Source organism: Electrophorus electricus, chromosome 12, assembly GCF_013358815.1.
Source record: "Electrophorus electricus isolate fEleEle1 chromosome 12, fEleEle1.pri, whole genome shotgun sequence".
Taxonomy (NCBI): Eukaryota; Metazoa; Chordata; class Actinopteri; order Gymnotiformes; family Gymnotidae; genus Electrophorus; species Electrophorus electricus.
This window is the reverse complement of record NC_049546.1, coordinates 6,252,566-6,269,568: the sequence shown is the minus strand read 5'-3', so window position 1 is coordinate 6,269,568 and position 17,003 is coordinate 6,252,566. Positions and strand designations below refer to the sequence as shown.

General features: G+C 39.7%; 3 protein-coding genes across 5 annotated transcripts; 1 reads left to right on the top strand and 2 right to left on the bottom strand.

Moving 5' to 3' along the window:
* Positions 1–19: 19 nt before the first annotated feature.
* Positions 20–5,262, bottom strand: pld7 (phospholipase D family, member 7). Of its 2 annotated transcripts, none has more exons than XM_027003563.2 (11): positions 5,170–5,262; positions 3,540–4,490; positions 3,151–3,335; positions 2,871–3,054; positions 2,619–2,733; positions 2,408–2,535; positions 1,944–2,147; positions 1,351–1,490; positions 1,018–1,183; positions 827–926; positions 20–629 (listed from the first exon to the last, which is right to left on the bottom strand). In XM_027003563.2, exons 1-11 carry the CDS (start codon positions 5,245–5,247, stop codon positions 415–417), a joined length of 2,466 nt encoding a protein of 821 aa, XP_026859364.2. In that variant the 5' UTR covers positions 5,248–5,262; the 3' UTR covers positions 20–414. The 2 variants fall into 2 exon arrangements, with proteins under 2 accessions (XP_026859364.2, XP_026859365.2); XM_027003564.2 differs by lacking the exon at positions 5,170–5,262 and adding an exon at positions 4,849–5,099.
* Positions 5,263–5,715: 453 nt separating this feature from the next.
* On the top strand, positions 5,716–9,507 carry gpr137 (G protein-coupled receptor 137). Of its 2 annotated transcripts, XM_027003600.2 has the most exons (9): positions 5,716–5,792; positions 6,321–6,476; positions 7,043–7,119; positions 7,217–7,266; positions 7,368–7,608; positions 7,912–8,061; positions 8,167–8,295; positions 8,388–8,503; positions 8,791–9,507. In XM_027003600.2, the coding sequence occupies exons 2-9, from the start codon at positions 6,461–6,463 to the stop codon at positions 8,882–8,884; spliced, it is 873 nt and encodes a 290-aa protein (XP_026859401.2). In that variant the 5' UTR covers positions 5,716–5,792; positions 6,321–6,460; the 3' UTR covers positions 8,885–9,507. The 2 variants fall into 2 exon arrangements, with proteins under 2 accessions (XP_026859401.2, XP_026859400.2); XM_027003599.2 differs by having other exon boundaries at positions 6,321–7,119.
* syvn1 (synovial apoptosis inhibitor 1, synoviolin) lies at positions 9,443–15,292 on the bottom strand. The gene is made up of 16 exons (XM_027003598.2): positions 15,064–15,292; positions 14,123–14,261; positions 13,862–13,954; positions 13,570–13,722; positions 13,377–13,425; positions 12,972–13,075; positions 12,601–12,727; positions 12,414–12,513; positions 12,237–12,302; positions 12,039–12,155; positions 11,729–11,889; positions 11,435–11,587; positions 11,066–11,212; positions 10,568–10,751; positions 10,312–10,397; positions 9,443–10,213 (listed from the first exon to the last, which is right to left on the bottom strand). The coding sequence occupies exons 2-16, from the start codon at positions 14,252–14,254 to the stop codon at positions 10,041–10,043; spliced, it is 1,845 nt and encodes a 614-aa protein (XP_026859399.2). The 5' UTR covers positions 14,255–14,261; positions 15,064–15,292; the 3' UTR covers positions 9,443–10,040.
* Positions 15,293–17,003: the final 1,711 nt, after the last annotated feature.

The window sequence follows — 17,003 nt, the reverse complement described above, 5'->3', positions numbered from 1 at the left end:
CAAATGCAAACGTTTTAAAACGTACTTTTATTTGACACTCAAGTTCAGCTTTACAGTGTTGAAATGTTCTGAGCAACATTTGCAGCATTGTGATATGAATAATTATGCTTGTATATTTTAAGCCAAAGTACTGATGGAATAGAGCTCCCCCCCCCCCCCAAGATTAAGTCCTGCTGAAAATTTGTTTGGCATTTTAGAAAACACACAATATATACAAAAATGTCAACTAGAAGAAAACAAAATGTACAGCAAACTTAGAAAAATATATACAATTAAGCAGTTCCTGGCAAGCCTTAATATTGTCCAGAATACAGGCTTGTTTGGATATATCCCACATTAAAGCAAGTCAACTAATAAAATGCAAATAATGCATGGAGTTCTAAGTCTATTATACTATATCATATTGTAAGAACTTTACAATAAGTCATGTTTTTTCTTCCCACTGCAATATTCTGCATGCTCATCAGTGAGAGTCTGGGAAAAGGCAGAATTCCAGTCCCTCTGGAAAATTTCCTGCAGCTGATGGTGCACAGTTTGTTGGCCCTTTTCCACCTTAGAGCCGGTTTGATTGATAACAAGCCCAACTCCAGCAGTCTGGCTGAAATAATTTTCTGACCAATTGGAAGTTCCTACAAACAATTTTTTTATATATATATATATATATATATATATATATATATATATATAAAAACAGGTTAAGAAAATTGGAGTTGGCACATACTTTTAAATAAAATAATTAACAGTGCCTAAATATAAATTGTACCATTTGAAGAAGTCTGAGTAACACCATCACAACAACAAGCTAGAACAAAATGAGTTAACTTACCAATGTAGACAACTCCATCTGTGACCATGTATTTGGCATGGCTGACACGGGCAAAAGGGATCTGAAGTTGCTCTTGCGTGGAAGGTACCTCAAAAACCTTCTGTGAAAACCACACAAAAAATCCCATTAAACTCACTAAACAACTACACCAGTATTAGAACAACTTGCGACTAGGAAATCATTTAACATACAACATGGATATTGCATCGGAGTGGCTTCTTGCTGAGTACTGACAAAGACTGCAAGAATATGAACATGGCTCCAGGAGAGTGGCTCCAGCAGCTGACCAGCAGATTCACCTCCACTCCTTGAGCACATGCAGCCTCCCGGAGAGCTGAGTCAATGGCAGGCCAGAACCTAATACATTGCAGAGGTCAAAGTAAATGTTAAGGATAATCATGTTCTGTTCCATGTTGCCAATAAGCTTAAACTTAGAAGAAAACTTCATGTGGAAGGTTGTGGTGCTGTAATTTAAAAAAATCTATGTTGAATCATTATGTTTAACCTATAGAAGTGAAAGTTACCGTATTGGATGGGTAAACTGAGTCATGGGAATGTAGTCCATAACAGACACGTAGATGAATTCCTTTGCATCAGCAATTACAGAGAGGATAGCTGAGAGATCATCTGATCGGCCATAAGTGGATAACTGAGGTGGAGAGCTCTTTTTAAAATAAAATAAAACAAAAATGAGGGATAAACTAAAATAAAATCTATTAGAATGCTATTCTGCAAAAACAGCAAATGCACTTCTCTGCCACTAGAGAAAAGTCATCAGTTTCATGCTCTAGTTTCAAAGAGAATTATTTGAAGTCAGTGGAGGCTATTTTGACAGAAGCAAGCAACTTTAAAAAGGACACCACATATTAAGAAATGTATGTGAAAACAGTCAGTGCAGTCTACAGGATGGGGGTCAGTTTGTCAGTGAATTATAAGAATCCTTATGAGAAATGTTGCAGATGGTGTGGTAATGGGTATTGTGACATAATGAAGTGACCAAAGACCTACAGCAATACACACATACTTATCCAGCAGAGAGAAAAGCATGTATGTTATACTGTTTTCAAGGACAAACATGCATTTGTTGCACTTGTCAAAGCAAGGCAAAGGAACTCACAGACAGATAGACACGTGCAGGGACACCGTTGAATTTAACAGCTAATGGGTACTTAGTGCTGGAGAGGGCAGAAAATCGGCCAGGCCAGAAAGGAGGTAGGGAACCATTTTTCAGAGCACCAATTTCCCAATAGACTCCAAATATCCGTGCCGCATCCTGTGCCAAACAGTTGCAGTCCTCCACAGAAACCCCAACTTCCTTCACCTGCCACAGACAAGGGTAATGGTGTAATGTGCATATTCATTAGCAGCTAAAAAGATATTATTAGAAATATCATCATCTTAGCTGCTAATAATCCACTTTCAAACCTCAGTCTAATATAGTGCAAGTTCAATTTGCCTCAGTGGTTTACTTTATATAGGCATAATTTATGCCAGAAGCCACATTTCATAAAGCTGATTCATTAAAAAATATATATATATACACAAAATGCCATATAATACACCTGTTGACATCAGAAATACCTGGGTCAGAGAGCGCCAGTCCATGTTTGCACTCCCGACATATATATGTTTCCTATCCACAACCCAGAGCTTAGTGTGGACAATACCTCCAGTGATGGTTTGAAGATTGACCTCTCTGACCTCTGCTCCTGAACAAAGAAATTAGACAGACTAAAACACTTTTCTCCTGAAAATGCATTACTAAAGACAGATGAACTGTATCCAAACCTACCTGCTTCTGATAACTCATCCGTGTCTGTTCTGTAGGTCTGAGGGGCATTAACTGCAATCTTTAAATTCACTCCTCTAGATTCAAGTCGCTTAAGTTGACTAAACAATTCTTTGCCCTGGAATATAGCAAAATTCAATTTGAATTATAGTAAAATGTTTTAAGAGTTTAGTAGAGAGTTATCAAGAATGCATATGCTAAACCCCATAACAGTTATATGTATCAATACAAACACACACCTAAAAGTTGTTTTACCTGCATAGCACTGGGCTCAGTCAAGTCAACGTCGAAGTCTCTGAGTGTGAGGTAGAAAGCAGCAATGCTAACGGAGCTGTTAGCTCGATTCAGAAGATTGGTCCAGGTATCTGATATGCTCTGTAGGTGTGGAGAGCCAGGAGGAAAGAGCATTCCTTTCGGAACACTCTCAACAAGGGTGAGTCTGGTGGATACGTTTCAATCCAGGTCTAAATATCAGAAATTGCTGTTGTTCCTCAATGAAAATTCTAGATGTTGAGGTAATGTATAGTTTTCTTACCTACAGTCTTTGCTGCATCCCTCTTGGGACAACCATAACCCTTCAAGCCAGTGCAGTTCCAGTTGCATCATTAAGTGAGAGACAGATTTAGGAACCCCATAGAGCCAAATGTGTTGACCAAATCCACCGAGAAGCAGCAGAATTGATGGGAAGAGACAGTAGAGTGCAAAGCTCTTTTTTATGGGCTGTGAAAAGCACAAAAGGCATATTTCCAAGCTTTTCCCACAGGAAAAAGGTCAAACATTGCACATATTCAAGCATTTCAGTAACACGTTTCAAATATACTTTTATTCTGTTACTGCTTTGTATATATCCGCATTAGGAGCAATTACACCATCCATTATGATATAGTAAATGGGGAGAAATAATATAAACAGGGTACATCTTACCCATGATGTGCTTTTACTGTGTTCTACCTGTGTAGAATCACCTGCCTTACTCCAAGCAGAGACATCTGGATCTCTCTCTTTTAGAGATATTTTATGGGACACTTTATGAGAACTCCTTTCATTTGTCTTCATGGCAGAACACTGCTTGCCGATATCCTCCATGACTGACTCTTCTACAAAATGGAAAAAAGAGGGTGTTTCTTTCACACTTCTCATTCCCAAGTCTTCTCCAAGACCTTGTTTATTTTCACAAGGTCCTTGTACTTCTGTGGGTTCCATCTTGACACTAAGTGCAGGAGGAGACTCTTCAGGAGAAATCATTAAGCTGGGATCTGCTGTAACTTCATCCTGAAGAGCTGCTTCTGATTCATGTTCATCTTTGGTGACCGGCTTTTTGCTTACACTTTGATATTCCAGTGGACATTCTGAGAGTGAACCCATATAGGACTCTGCTCTCAGACTAGGCTGTTGAAAGGGTTCTTCAAGCCTTTCAGAGTCCCTGGTTGCATATGTTTTTGGTTCCAGTAACATATTTTGTTTGCGTGAAAGTGATGTTTCTTCTAAATTCCCAGAGATGAGGTCTGGGAAATTAGCAAGAGAGAGATCATCAGTGCTATTTGAGTGTATATAAGTTGACAGAATAGGCAAAGTCTTATCTTTGTCGCCAAGTATGGGTAATTTTGTTCTCAAAGGTTCTCCAGAGCCAATTCCTCCCTCTTTCATTTGGCCTTCCTCACTGGATCCCTCAGGCTTTGCTGGCAGCGATGACTCTGCAATTTGGCTAATGGTTCGTTTGCGAGCCAGTGAACTTTGAAAAGTAGGTATGCGAGAGCTAGGTCTCCCAGCTTTACGTGATTCTTCCCCTTCCATCTTTTTTTCAGTTATGCACTTATCTTCATTCTCTTTAATAATTTCATGTTCAGCTGTTCCGACACGTGTGGCTTCAGATTCCTAAGAAGATAATAAGATTTTATTTTGTGCACAATGGACCCACTGACAACTAGTGATTAACGTTGTCTGCCAACAAACAAGATGTAACGTCTGGTGATAAATGACACTGTTATTTGCTAAGATAGGTTAGCTATCTTTGAAAATGACAATACCTACAGCCTTTAACGCCAATGAACTAATCAAACGTTAAGCAACCAATCCTGGACAAGCAGCATAATCAAATCATGTTCGTGACAAAGCAAGCGATAGTACACATTCAAATAAGATAGCGAATTTATCTTAACATCTGCTTAGGTAGTTAACTTACTGTTTTAAACAGCGCTAACGGCAACTGGTTTATGATGGAAACATAACTTACCATGATTCACACTTAGCGTGACAAATGCAAAATTTTAGCTAACTAACTAGCTAACCTAAATAACAAAGCAAGGTTATTTTCTAGAAATAATCTAACTAATTTTCTACTACTATTTCCAAACTGTTACAGCTCTCAGCTAGCTGTTAAGTTTGTACATAAGCCTCTAACATCCAGCTAATGCGGTTAACCTAGCTAGCTATATTGGGGCAGTTGCTTTCAGTAGAAGTTATTTTCTCGGTCTGCTAGCTACGTGGCTGCGGAACAGTACAGTGAGAAGGAAAACCTCGCCTACTTCGCCATCTGTTGTAGCCAAACACCCACCTCTGCACAACAGTACATCTTTCTAAGTGGTGACCGTCTCGGCGTAGCGTCTAAGTTCGCCAAAAGCCTTCGTACCATTTTGAAAATGAAAGAATGAACAAACAGGCTAATTATAAGAAATGAATTAATACTTGTCCACAGTGATACTGTAAATTCGCCAAACCACTAAGTTTTTGCAGCTCAAAAGAGCATGTTTAGCTGCATTTGTGTACGGGTGATGGGGTGGAAAGTCAAACAAGAAAGCAAACTGACAAATTATGATACAAATTAAACTAGCCGCGGTTTCCGGTCCTCGGTCACAATTGGCGGCCGAGCACGCGAGGCCTGCGCTTACAATTCCTCCCTCTGGAGGAGGGTAACCTCCGTGCTTTATTGTCTGATATACTGTCATATATAATTATTATATTAAGTTATATGGTTGTATTATTCTCCGCAGCAGTACATCCATATTATATTATATTCACGAATCACGGAATAAACTTTGCACCACTAGATGGCGACATACCACAACAACATTGAAATCCTCACTGCATAGTTTTGCTCTGACTCAGTACGACGCTTGAACCGTGAAGAAGCCAGATTATGTGACAGCTGACTGTTTACTAAGATTGTGGTTGAAGAGGGTACGTTTGGTTTCATTTTACATTTACAACACTTACTTAATAATATTGCAGCCAAATATCAGAACTGGCTGTTATATCCTTGTGAGAGTACAGGTTAATTGACTTAGCTAGCTGTATGATCGTGTCAGTTAACTAACAAAACACCTTTTTTTTTCTTCTAATGCTAGGATAGCTATCTAAAGCTCCAACTAGCTAGCTGTGTTTACACTGTTGTAGTTAGTTAACCTAGTTTGTTGTGTCGTTTTAAGTTAACGAAGCTAACGTTAGACAACTTTTATTTGATCTAAGAAAAGCACACTACACGGTAAGAATGGCTCGTAGTGAAGAGCTACGAACTCCGTATCGGTACTTTGTTGTTCAAACACGCAGCATGAGTGTACTATTGTGTTTTGAGAGTTAATACGTTGCTAATGTTAGCTAGTTGGCGCACAATGATTTTTTTTCCGTCATAGTGTTGAATGGTAGGTTAACAAACGGGAAGTTGCTGTTGCGCATCTTGAATTTTTTTTTTTTTAATTTTTGTTACAGGTTTGGATCATAAGGGCATCTTGGCTTCGTTTTGATTCAAACACCTTAAAGTGTTTACAGACGTTCGTCTGAATGGCTCGATACCACATAATGCGAGACTGCCGCTGTTTTTAAGGTCTTTAAAGCAGAAGTCAAAACCGATGAGTGGCCAAAAACGTGAGGGAAAACTGGAAATTTGAGTTTTTATTAAATCCAAGGCATGCCTGCATTTCTTCAAGATTTGTATCTCTCATCAGATATCCGCAAGGAAAACATTAGCCATCCAGCAATCTGAAGTTTTCTACATTTAGTTTTCTACAATTTTGCTTACGATTCATATAGACTTGTTTCCCAATGTCATTTTTCTTATTGTATTTTAAAACTAATTCGGTTTTTGCCATAATTTCTTGTATCATTTAACAATATTTTATTTCTTTCGTACACCACTGTCATGGAGATTACACTTCATAATCCCAACTCTTCCCTACCACCGCCTTTCCCAATAAAACCAGCGATGGCTCCGTCTGTACAGCTTGGAGTGACTATACTTTATACATGTCTTTATGGGGGTTTGTTCTTGATAGTATATGTTCAGCTTTGGTTGCTTTTACTCTACCGACACAAAAGGTGGAGCTACCAGAGTGTTTTTCTTTTTCTCTGCCTGTTTTGGGCAGCCCTTCGTACAACCCTTTTTTCTTTTTATTTTGCTGATGCCATTGCGGCTAATCATCTGCCCACTCCAGTATACTGGCTCCTCTACTGTTGCCCGGTGTGTCTACAGTTTTTCACTCTGAGTCTCATCAATCTGTATTTCACCCAGGTAAGGTGTGTGAGAACTTTGTAGAATCATACTTAATTTGTTTTGGAACATTGTCAATTTTTTAACCTATGTGGCCTTTTATGTTTCATTTTGACAGGTTTTGCTCAAAGTTAGAGGATTGTTCAGCATTGAACCCAACAAAGGATTGTGAGTATCTTAATTGTTTGTCAGTTGGAAAATGATTAATTGAATGTGTGACCCAATATAACTTAATGTTTTATTAATCAAACATTTGCCTTTTCTCTCAGGTGTTTGGCTCGGTGTGTGTATGCAGCTATGAGTGCTGTGTTCTTGTGTGTCAACATGGTTTGTGCCAGCCTTGGTGAACGTGGGGGAACAGGAGGAGTGCGGGACAAAACATGGAGTCTGGTTCTAGTTCGAGTCCTGGTGAATGACCTGCTTTTCATCTTGGGGGCTGTGTGTCTAGCCACGTCCCTGCTCCTTCTGACTCGATATTCCCCCTCCACTAGCCCTTATCTACACAGCAAGGTAACCCTCATCTGATCTGTTAAGAGACACATGCAGGAATTCCTAAAGCTGTACTGGGCTGGCTTACGAGTTCTTTAGAGTATATTTCTGGAATGCATGTTGAATGTCCGTGTTCTTGTATATTCTGTGGACAATTATGTAGACTTAATAATAATACTTATTATTATTATTTAAAGCCTTTCAGTTACAGTTGTAATCATTTGCTCAAAGCTACAGTGTTTACTAATTTAAGAAACCAATTGTCACACAATATCCCTTAATAGATTAATTCCTTATAGACATTTCTTTTTTGTCGTACTGTAGGGGACCACTGTTTGCCGGACAGCAGTTTTGGGAGCAGGTGTAATTCTGCTCTTCTCAAGCAGAGCATGTTATAACCTGGCTGTGCTCATCCTGTCCCAGAATCGACGAGTAGAGTCTTTTGGATTTGACTGGTACAACATTTCAGATCAGGTGCAAAATTTGGAAAGTTATGCGAAAGTTTTCTGATATTAGTACTCATTTCTGTACTTTGTAGATCTTTCTATAAGGATAATGTTCATTCCATGTCCTCTCAAGGCTGACCTTCGTAGTGAACTTGGAGACACAGGCTACATAGTATTCGGTGTTATTCTTTTCATATGGGAGCTTCTACCAACCAGCCTGCTCATTCTCATCTTCAGAGTACCACTTCCCATTCAAGAAACGGTCAGCTTTCATTCTGTGAACATCAACTGCATCTTGGTGCAGATTGCTGTTTATGTTTAATGATATGCGAATATTTTCTTATGGTATTTCAGAATTGCAGTCCAGCAATTACTACGAGGGGACCACGCTCTTATTTCTTTGATGACCCACAAGGGATGGATGGTGACACAGGTGCTTCTTGGTCACATGGCATTCGTCCTAATAACAGGTAGGTCATTGGCCTGCAAATACTCATTCTTTGAAATCAATACCTCAGCTTTGATACTTAAAAAATAAAAAAAAGTCAGACTTTATACTTACATACTATTTATATTGTCATAAGAAACCCTCCTAAGTTACTTTTGACAGAACTGTTGTTTTACAATTCTGGACATGAAAAAACTCATGTTATGTGATGGTTATAGCAGAATGTTTTAAACATAATGATCTCTATCCCAAAATCATTTTTGCAGTGCAGAAAAGATTATATAAATGAGGTATTTCTGTTCCTAACAGCTGGTTTGGCTCTAGTGAGACAACGCCACTACTATTCAACAGAATGGATCAGACCAACCAGCACCACTCACTCTACTCAACCCCTCAGACCTGAGTTCTCCTCTGGAGCTGTGTTTCTAGGCATTGACACTGACTTCTTAGGAAATACTACATCAGTACCTCATCCTAAGACCAATAGGTATTATTTGCACTGAAACTGTATGTAGCCTTGCACATTGTATCTTGGTTTAATCAAATTGATAATAGAACTAAGAGATTCATCTAACTAAATAATTATACCAGCTTTTCAAAGGAACGTGCAGGTTCTATCCTGTATATTAGGGACCAATAAATAACTTTTTTTTGTACTCAGGTTTATGTGTTTTAAGTTAAAATAATGAGGAGAAATGGCATTCGTGGAATTGACTCTTCAATATACTTATGTAATGTTTTTTTTTTTCATAACTGACATGAATTTAGTTGAATTTTCATTTTAAATGGAACAGTGTAAGGGATTTTGATGTTTTTCTGCTGTATTTTTAAAATATTTTATTGATTGCATTAATTTCAATCTGATCAACAAAACTTGATAGTGTATGGCTTTGTGTACCATTAAGGATAAGATTTTTTTAATATTTTAATAATTTAATTGCACCATACTGGAAAACAGATGTTTGACTTGGAACAGTTTATTCTGTAGTATGTACAGATCTTCCTATTAAAACACTTTATACAGTATGTACAGTATGTTGAATTACTTTGCCACATTATGGTATCCCCTCATTTCCCTGTCATAGCAAAATTAAAATCTAAAGAAAATGTAAAGATCTTGAAACTAATCAAAAGCACTAAAAATGAAAGATATCCATCTTTAAGCACAAATGGCTAATCATCTTCCTATCTCAATGTTTATTGTGATGGACTTTGAAGAAAAAAAAAAACACCATTTTCAGACTGGAGTCAGAAAAAAAAAAAGGATATTTTTAAACTAGTATGTCCTGACATTTTGGATGTCTTGCATTACTCTGCACATTAACTTGGAAACTGGTCTTCAATCTGAGAATGTCCCCAACACCACAAACAAATAATCTTTGCAAGTGACCACATGCTGCACTTCAATTAGGTCTGAAAAAATTCCCTTAGAAGGCAATCTGCCAATCTCAAGCAGCTAAAGTGCTAAATAAGGGTGCGAGATGTCTTTGTAATGGTACGAAGTCCTTTCTGAGGTGCAGTGCCCGGTCTATGGCTGAAGAGGAAAAGGGGGAGGGGTTTCAGTGGTCAAGAGGCGGTGTGGTTTCCAGCTTGCGCAAACGTCGCCGTCTCAGCTCGGCAGCATTCAACTGCCCGTCATCGTCTTCAGCTTCTTCGTCTTTCTTGTCATCCTTCTCTACAGTTGTGCTTGAAGCAGACTGCGAAAACCCTGACTCTCTGTTGTCAGGACCAGCTGCAGAGAGAGCAATGAAGACCAATGAAATTCTCCACAAAAGATTTCCCTTTTACTATACATTAGTACAACTTAAATGTTTCTTGGACATCACATACAGAGCTGTGCTCCGCTCTCTTGGCTGGAGACCTCAGCATTGCCTGATCCACTGGCCTCACCTGGGCTGCTCTCTGACTGAGGAGGACTAGAAAGCAGAGGAGGAGAAAAATAACACGAGGCCAACTTAGACATGTAGTCATGTGTGCAGCATCTCCGCAATGAGCCTTTTTTTTGTTGTTTTCTTTTATTATTCCAACAAAAGACCACCAGCAGCAAACAAGCCTTCCTGCTGATGGTGGGACAGAAGGCATGTACCTGAGCGTGGCAACGGTGGTGAGGTAGTGGTGGATGTTGAGCATCGCAGCATCCAGCAGCGTGTGGATATTGTGAAGGCACTGAAGCCTGGCCTCCAGTCCGCGACGGCCCTCCTGCTCCAGCTCCCGAAGCTCCTCCTCTGACATGGTGGACAGGGATGCTGGCGGTGGAGGCATGGATGACACTAATGGGGGGCATGGACAACACGGTTGAGCTCAGAGCAATGCGACGCATTAATGTAAAAAAAAAGAAAAGACAATCTCCTAATACCTGTGTAATTGTGTACCACGTGTAAATTTACGTTTTTAGTACATACAAAGCAATGTACAGTCTTGTAAAAGTAGACAGTGGATGGTACAGTTCCCACTAAACACTTTTTTGTGTGTACACGTAGTGCCTAAATTAGTTTTCATTTGAGGCCACCAGATTACTAATTAAAAGCAAATCTAGACAGACAGACAGACATAACTTTGTTAGGTGACTTGGTGGTATACTCACTAAAGGGTGGAGGTGGAGGCATGGGCAGCCATGGTGCAGACGGGAAAGGTGGGGGCATGGAGAAGGGAAATCCAGGCACCGTAGCTCCAGAAGCAGTGGCACTACCATCTGTACTGGACTGGCTTGAACTAGTAGCCCCTGAATTTACTAAATAAGAAAAAAAAAATGGATTTACAGAGGAATTAATAAAAAAGACTATTAGAATAGAAAAAGGAGTCTAGCTTTAGGATGAGGGTTTAATGGAAAACTGGTGTTCAATATTTTTATAAGCCACTGTTTTAGCAATTGTTCACAGTTAAAAATATATGACCAGAAAGAAAAATTTGTTGGGTTTTTTTTTTGTGATCCAAATTAGAAGATAATGCTCACCTGCACTTGGATTTTGGGCAGCGTTCGCACTGGTCTGTGGGGTACTGGCAGCAGCTTGAGCAGCTGGTTGCCCAGCAGGGGGTGCTGCACCAGGGAAAGGACCCCAAAAAGGGAAGAGACCTGGCGGGAAGTGGGGCATCACACCTGGGGCTACTGCAGGGAAGACAACCAGCAGTTCAGAGAGAACGTACGCACCCGACAAAGCAATGCTGAACAAATGAAAAGCGGTTTACTTGCATGTGTATAAATACATGATGCCATTTCAAAAGAATACTCTTAAGAGTTGGTATCTACCATTAGCCACTGGGGGTGGAGCAGCATTGGCTGGAGCTACAGGAGCCACAGGGGCTGCCGGAGCAGCTGGCGCAGGGGTTGGATTGGGCTGTGATGCACGCAGAACATCCATGCGACAGGTAGGACATGTCTGCTGCCGTTGGAACCATGAGCGAAGACAACTGTAATATGGACAACTGTGTTATACACATCATTACACAATGTAAGGTTGCCATCAAAGGACCACAAACAATTAAATGGATTTAGAAAAGGATTCCTATTATTAAATACCAGATGCGATAGTTGCGAAATTACAAGAATGCAAAGGAACCTTGAGTGGAAGATGTGGTTGCAAGGAAGTTTCTTGGCTCCTGTTACCATTTCCTCTCGACAGATGATACAGACATTATCAGAGGCTTGCAGATCCTCAGGTGTGGCATCTGGGTAGCTGCAAAAGATAAGGATGTGAGATTGTTTCTGCGCCATCAAATTTGGCCCATATGTAATCAACACTGACAGAATTACTCACAGTGTGTTCATGTTGCGAATAGCCCGCCGAGACATTATTGCATCTGTTACGGCCTTCTTAAACTGCCTGATGAACAAAATATTTTAATAGAGAGAATTATTATTCATATTCACACACACGATGCTGAAGTACCTGTCTGAAATGTTGTGTACTATACTGCAATCCCCCTTCCCTTACCTCATTGCAAGATACATAGGTCGAATGGCAAACAGGGGGAAAGTGTGTACTTTGATCATTATCGTCATGAATGCCATATACAACAGGACCTTGATGAACCCTGAAGTACGGAAATTAGATGTGTGAATACATGAAGACACTGTGCTGATTCTACACACTCTGGTATTCAAAGGGAAATGTAGCCCACCTGTGAAGAGCTCTGTGTAGAGCATATAGACAGCTTTACTTTCCCATGGATTCTCACTCTGTAGGTCAATGGTATGCAAAGTGTACTTAATGAACGTGGTAAGAACCATGGTCATCAGAATGGCATACTGAAAAAAAGTGGTCAGAGTAATAAAGAAAGAAAAAATAAGCAAGCAAGAAAATGAAAGTGAAAGACATGCATTGTTGCCTGAACATGACAATGATATTCCAGCAGTACTAAAACATTTATGAATTATCAGATTATTTATCTGATAAAGCAAGTACTGTTCGGTAATAATGTTTTAAAGGTGTGTTAAAAGCAGACTGTCAATCTGGACACAATCTTCAGTAAACAAAAGCCATCTGAATTACCTCAAATCCAAAGACCAGCTGTACTGAGGCTCCTCTCGTAATAATGCTATGACAGGCATGATTGACGAATAAGAAATCTAGTATTCCCAGCAACAACATTAAGGCTGTGTAGTAAGAAAAGAGCATCAGCAATACCCAGGAAATATGAAACAGCAGCTACGACATTCTAAATAAGCTCATAAAGCATTGCCTGCAACTCTAAGAGCAGGTGCAGCCTCAAATTTTGCATATGTATAAAACAGAAACACAAACTCTTGGCAAACAGTTTCTTGGTAAAGCCAGAGTTACTGAAGCCAGTTATAGTTGTGCATGAAAAGTCCTTAAACAAAAAATACAGTTCAAAGGCACAAAGATTACAATATAAAGAACAAACACTATGATTTAAACTAATCAATCTTTACTCACAAAGAACTCGAAAATGGAAGACCCATGAGATATTTGGACTCCTTTCCATCTAAAGGAAAAAGAAAAAAAAAACACTATATATATATATATATATATATATATAGATATATTTATATATCTATATAGTGTACAATAAATGTCAAAAAGCAAGTTTCAGGAAAGGAAGGAAGAAAAAGACACTGTGTTTACTCACAAAATCCACTCTGTCTTCAGCCAGCCAATGGAAGCACTTGAGGAAAAGCAGCAAGGTGAAGAGAGCCACAAAGCGGGGGGAGAAGTCATCTCTGAACACTGTAAAGGCTAAACAGGTCTCTGTCACTGCATACCAGGAGCGCTCGATTAGGTGCTGGTGGACATAAGGACATGCCATACAGAAGCAGTGAGTAATGCGTGTCTGGGAGCAGCATGTTTTCATAACAGCTTCGCAGCAGTTTCAGTATGTTAAACCTCCTGATGGAAGCAAGTTTCTGCAGCCGTACACGTACCTCCATCTCTGCTGCTCTTAGCTGACCAAAAAACACCTTTCGCATGAACTTTCCCAACAGAAAAACCAACACGAAAGCCTGGATATATAAAACCTGACAAAGATTCCACATTACTTTTAGTGTCAATACATACATATTATCGTGGCAAAATCTGTGCAGAATTACAGCTAGTTAAGTTAATATTGTGCTGCCAATAACAAGCAAGCACCCTTAATATAAAGAAATTGCATACGCAAAGGTGACTGAATAGAATGGACTTACTGCCATACTAGGGCTGCTTTTGGTGAGGTACACCACCGTAGGGTAGAACTGAAGTTTGAGAAAGTAAGCATGGGCGACCACCGCGCCAGTCAGCGCAAGACTAGTAACTGTCACGAGAGCCGCTCTCACCATTTTTGCCCTGTATTAATCAGGAAGTAACAAGTCGAGAATTTAGGACTATAGCGGCATTAAAAATAAGTTGATAAAAACTGGTCAATAATTAGGAACAGGAACAGGGCTCGGGTTGGTTTAGCCGTAATCACTTGCATCATCCATCATGACACACTGAATAGGTCGCAGTGCAAAAACTTTGAGCAGCATGGCTTCTTAACCCCGAAAGCAAAGTTACTTTACTCTAGTTCCTTAAATGGTTAACCTAACTACCTCAAACACGTATGAACACTCCATACAACTAAGATTATCGGCCAACTAAACACAAAAACGTCGAGGGTTTATTTAACAGCTGTTAACAGTTTATAGGCCAGTATGAAGAAATTCACACCCACTCTGTCCAACTGCTGAATTTATAAAGCTCTGTTCGAGTTTAGCTATCCAACGACCTATTTTTAAACACTTAATATCTCGACGTAAATAAATGTCACTAATTTCAGATGTAGCTATCAGTAAAATGACAACTAATATTAGCATCATCTTGGCTTAGCTGGCTGGTCAACTATCGCTTAGCTGATCCCATCGCTAGCTAATAGTGGAAACTTAAAATCGTGCAAGATTTTTGCCTTAAAAGACTAATATGCTAGCTAGCCAAATGCCATCAGTTTAATGCCCATTTATTGCACAATGTTCTAACCATCCGCAATGCGTGCTTGTTAACTTCAGTAAATTACGGGTAAGCTTGCTGGATTACTTGCTAGCTCACATAGCTACTAAACTCGCTAAGCTAACCTTAGCGTCTGCATTGCGGAGTGAAAAAACAAGCTTACCCGACCGGTTCTGCTTTACAAGGCAGTAGGTTTGTATCAGCAACCGCAACGTGTAAAGCCAAAACAACAGAAACTTAGGGGTGACCAGCAGTAAGCTGTACCCTAAAATGCACTAGTATCTATTTCCATCCGACACAAATATTTCCATTCCCATATACATACAGCTAGCTACAGTTCGTGCTATCTACCTCACGATTACGTGTTTATTTTTCGCTAGGTCTACAAAAGGCCACGTAATTTCCGTCGTAGCCACTCCTATGGGAAGACAGCAGACAAGATGACCAGTCATAGCAAGTAATCCGGAAGTACTATGATACCTCTAGCTTGATCCTTATTTCAAATTAAAACCGTTAACTGTCATATTCAGGCTCAAAGGGACCAATGTTAGACATCGTTAAATGGCTGAAACTCGATTGATACAACGAGATGGTGATTATTTTGCTTCCACGACAACTTCAAACTTTCATTGAATTATGTTGCATGTGTACTGATGATTCCATTTATTTAAAAAAAGATATTTTTTATTAGGCTATTTTTAAGTACAATGCTGATGTTCCTTTGGTTTCAGCCTAAACATTACAATGTAATTTCTTTCATACTTAATATAATTATCATATTATATCATTCTGAATTTTATGTTTTAACCAGTGTTTTAATTTTTAACCAACAAGACAATGGTTGAATGTTAACAATTTTCCCCCATATACATATCAAAACATCTAATACACCCACAATTTTCCTGTTATCATCATTGTTCTTAATTTGGGGATTAAACATTGTAATCACTTACAGTTTGGAGGGGAAGATATCTTTATTTGCATTAAACTTAACGGAGTAGTCCCGTCTATCCCATCTTAGGATAGTGGCAATCATTTTTGGGTTTGGCTAAAAAAAAAATAAGGGAACACTTCAACCACACGTTAAAACTTGAAGGAATGAAATATTCAAAGAGTTGAAAATCTTTAGTCATATCATTCGTATACATTGCTGAGAACAAAATGATGTAGCAACAGGCAGTGAAAACTAAAATCATCAACCCATTGAGGGCTGGATTCAAAATCACACCAAAAATCAAAGTAAAAAGAAATCACAGGCTGATTGAATTTGCATGAATTTCATCATAACAAACTGATAATGTGACTCAGTAGTGTGCATGGCCCCCACATGCCTGTATGCACTCCTGACAACATCTGGCCATGCTCCTTCTGAGATGGAGGATGGTGTCATCAGTGAGATCCTGGACAGTCTGTGGCAGCATTGGATGCACTGATACATAACCTCCCAGAGGTTCTCAGCTAGTTTCACGTTTGGGGTACATGAGGGCAACAATGCCTTTGTCTTCCAGGAACTGCCTACACAAGGCCAGACATTACCTGTACCCAGAAGAACCCAGGGTCCACTGCCCCATTGTAATGTCTTTAAATGGCTCTGAGGCATCTCCAGACTCCTTCATATCTGTCACATGTGCTGAGCATAAATCTGCTATCATCTGTGAAGAGAACAGGGTGCCAGTGGTAGACCTGCCAATTGTGGTTATTTCTGGCAAATGTTAATTGACCTGAATGTTGCTGGGCTGTGAACACAGGTCCCATCAGAGAAGGTTTCTGACAGTTTGGTCAGACACATGTCACACCAGTAACACACCAGAGGTTATTTTGTAGGGCTCTGGCAGTGCTCCTCCTGTTCCTCCTTACACAAAGGAGCAGATACCGGTCCTTCTACAGCCCTGTCCAGCTCTCCTCATGAAATGGCCCATGTACTGGCATCTCCTCCATGCTCTTGAGACTGAGCTGGGTGTCACAGCAAACCATCTTGCAACAGCATGTATACATGTGTCATCCTGGAGGAGCTGGACCAGTGCAACCTGAATGGGCTGCAAATACCACTTCATGCTACCAATAGTGACACTAGCAAAATACAAAACTACAGTACTGTAGAGA

Excerpts from the sequence above, each read along its gene's own strand:
- pld7 (XM_027003563.2), bottom strand. The coding sequence starts at position 5,247 with ATGGTACGAAGGCTTTTGGCGAACTTAGACGCTACGCCGAGACGGTCA. Across the intron at positions 4,491-5,169 it reads AGATGTACTGTTGTGCAGAG|GAATCTGAAGCCACACGTGT; the intron begins GTGGGTGTTTGG and ends TTATCTTCTTAG. Across the intron at positions 1,184-1,350 it reads CAGTTTACCCATCCAATACG|GTTCTGGCCTGCCATTGACT; the intron begins GTAACTTTCACT and ends GCAATGTATTAG.
- gpr137 (XM_027003599.2), top strand. The coding sequence starts at position 6,751 with ATGGAGATTACACTTCATAATCCCAACTCTTCCCTACCACCGCCTTTC. Across the intron at positions 7,267-7,367 it reads ATTGAACCCAACAAAGGATT|GTGTTTGGCTCGGTGTGTGT; the intron begins GTGAGTATCTTA and ends CTTTTCTCTCAG. Across the intron at positions 7,609-7,911 it reads GCCCTTATCTACACAGCAAG|GGGACCACTGTTTGCCGGAC; the intron begins GTAACCCTCATC and ends GTCGTACTGTAG.
- syvn1 (XM_027003598.2), bottom strand. The coding sequence starts at position 14,254 with ATGGTGAGAGCGGCTCTCGTGACAGTTACTAGTCTTGCGCTGACTGGC. Across the intron at positions 13,723-13,861 it reads TAAGAGCAGCAGAGATGGAG|CACCTAATCGAGCGCTCCTG; the intron begins GTACGTGTACGG and ends TATGTCCACCAG. Across the intron at positions 13,076-13,376 it reads CTTCCATTTTCGAGTTCTTT|CCTTAATGTTGTTGCTGGGA; the intron begins GTGAGTAAAGAT and ends CTTACTACACAG.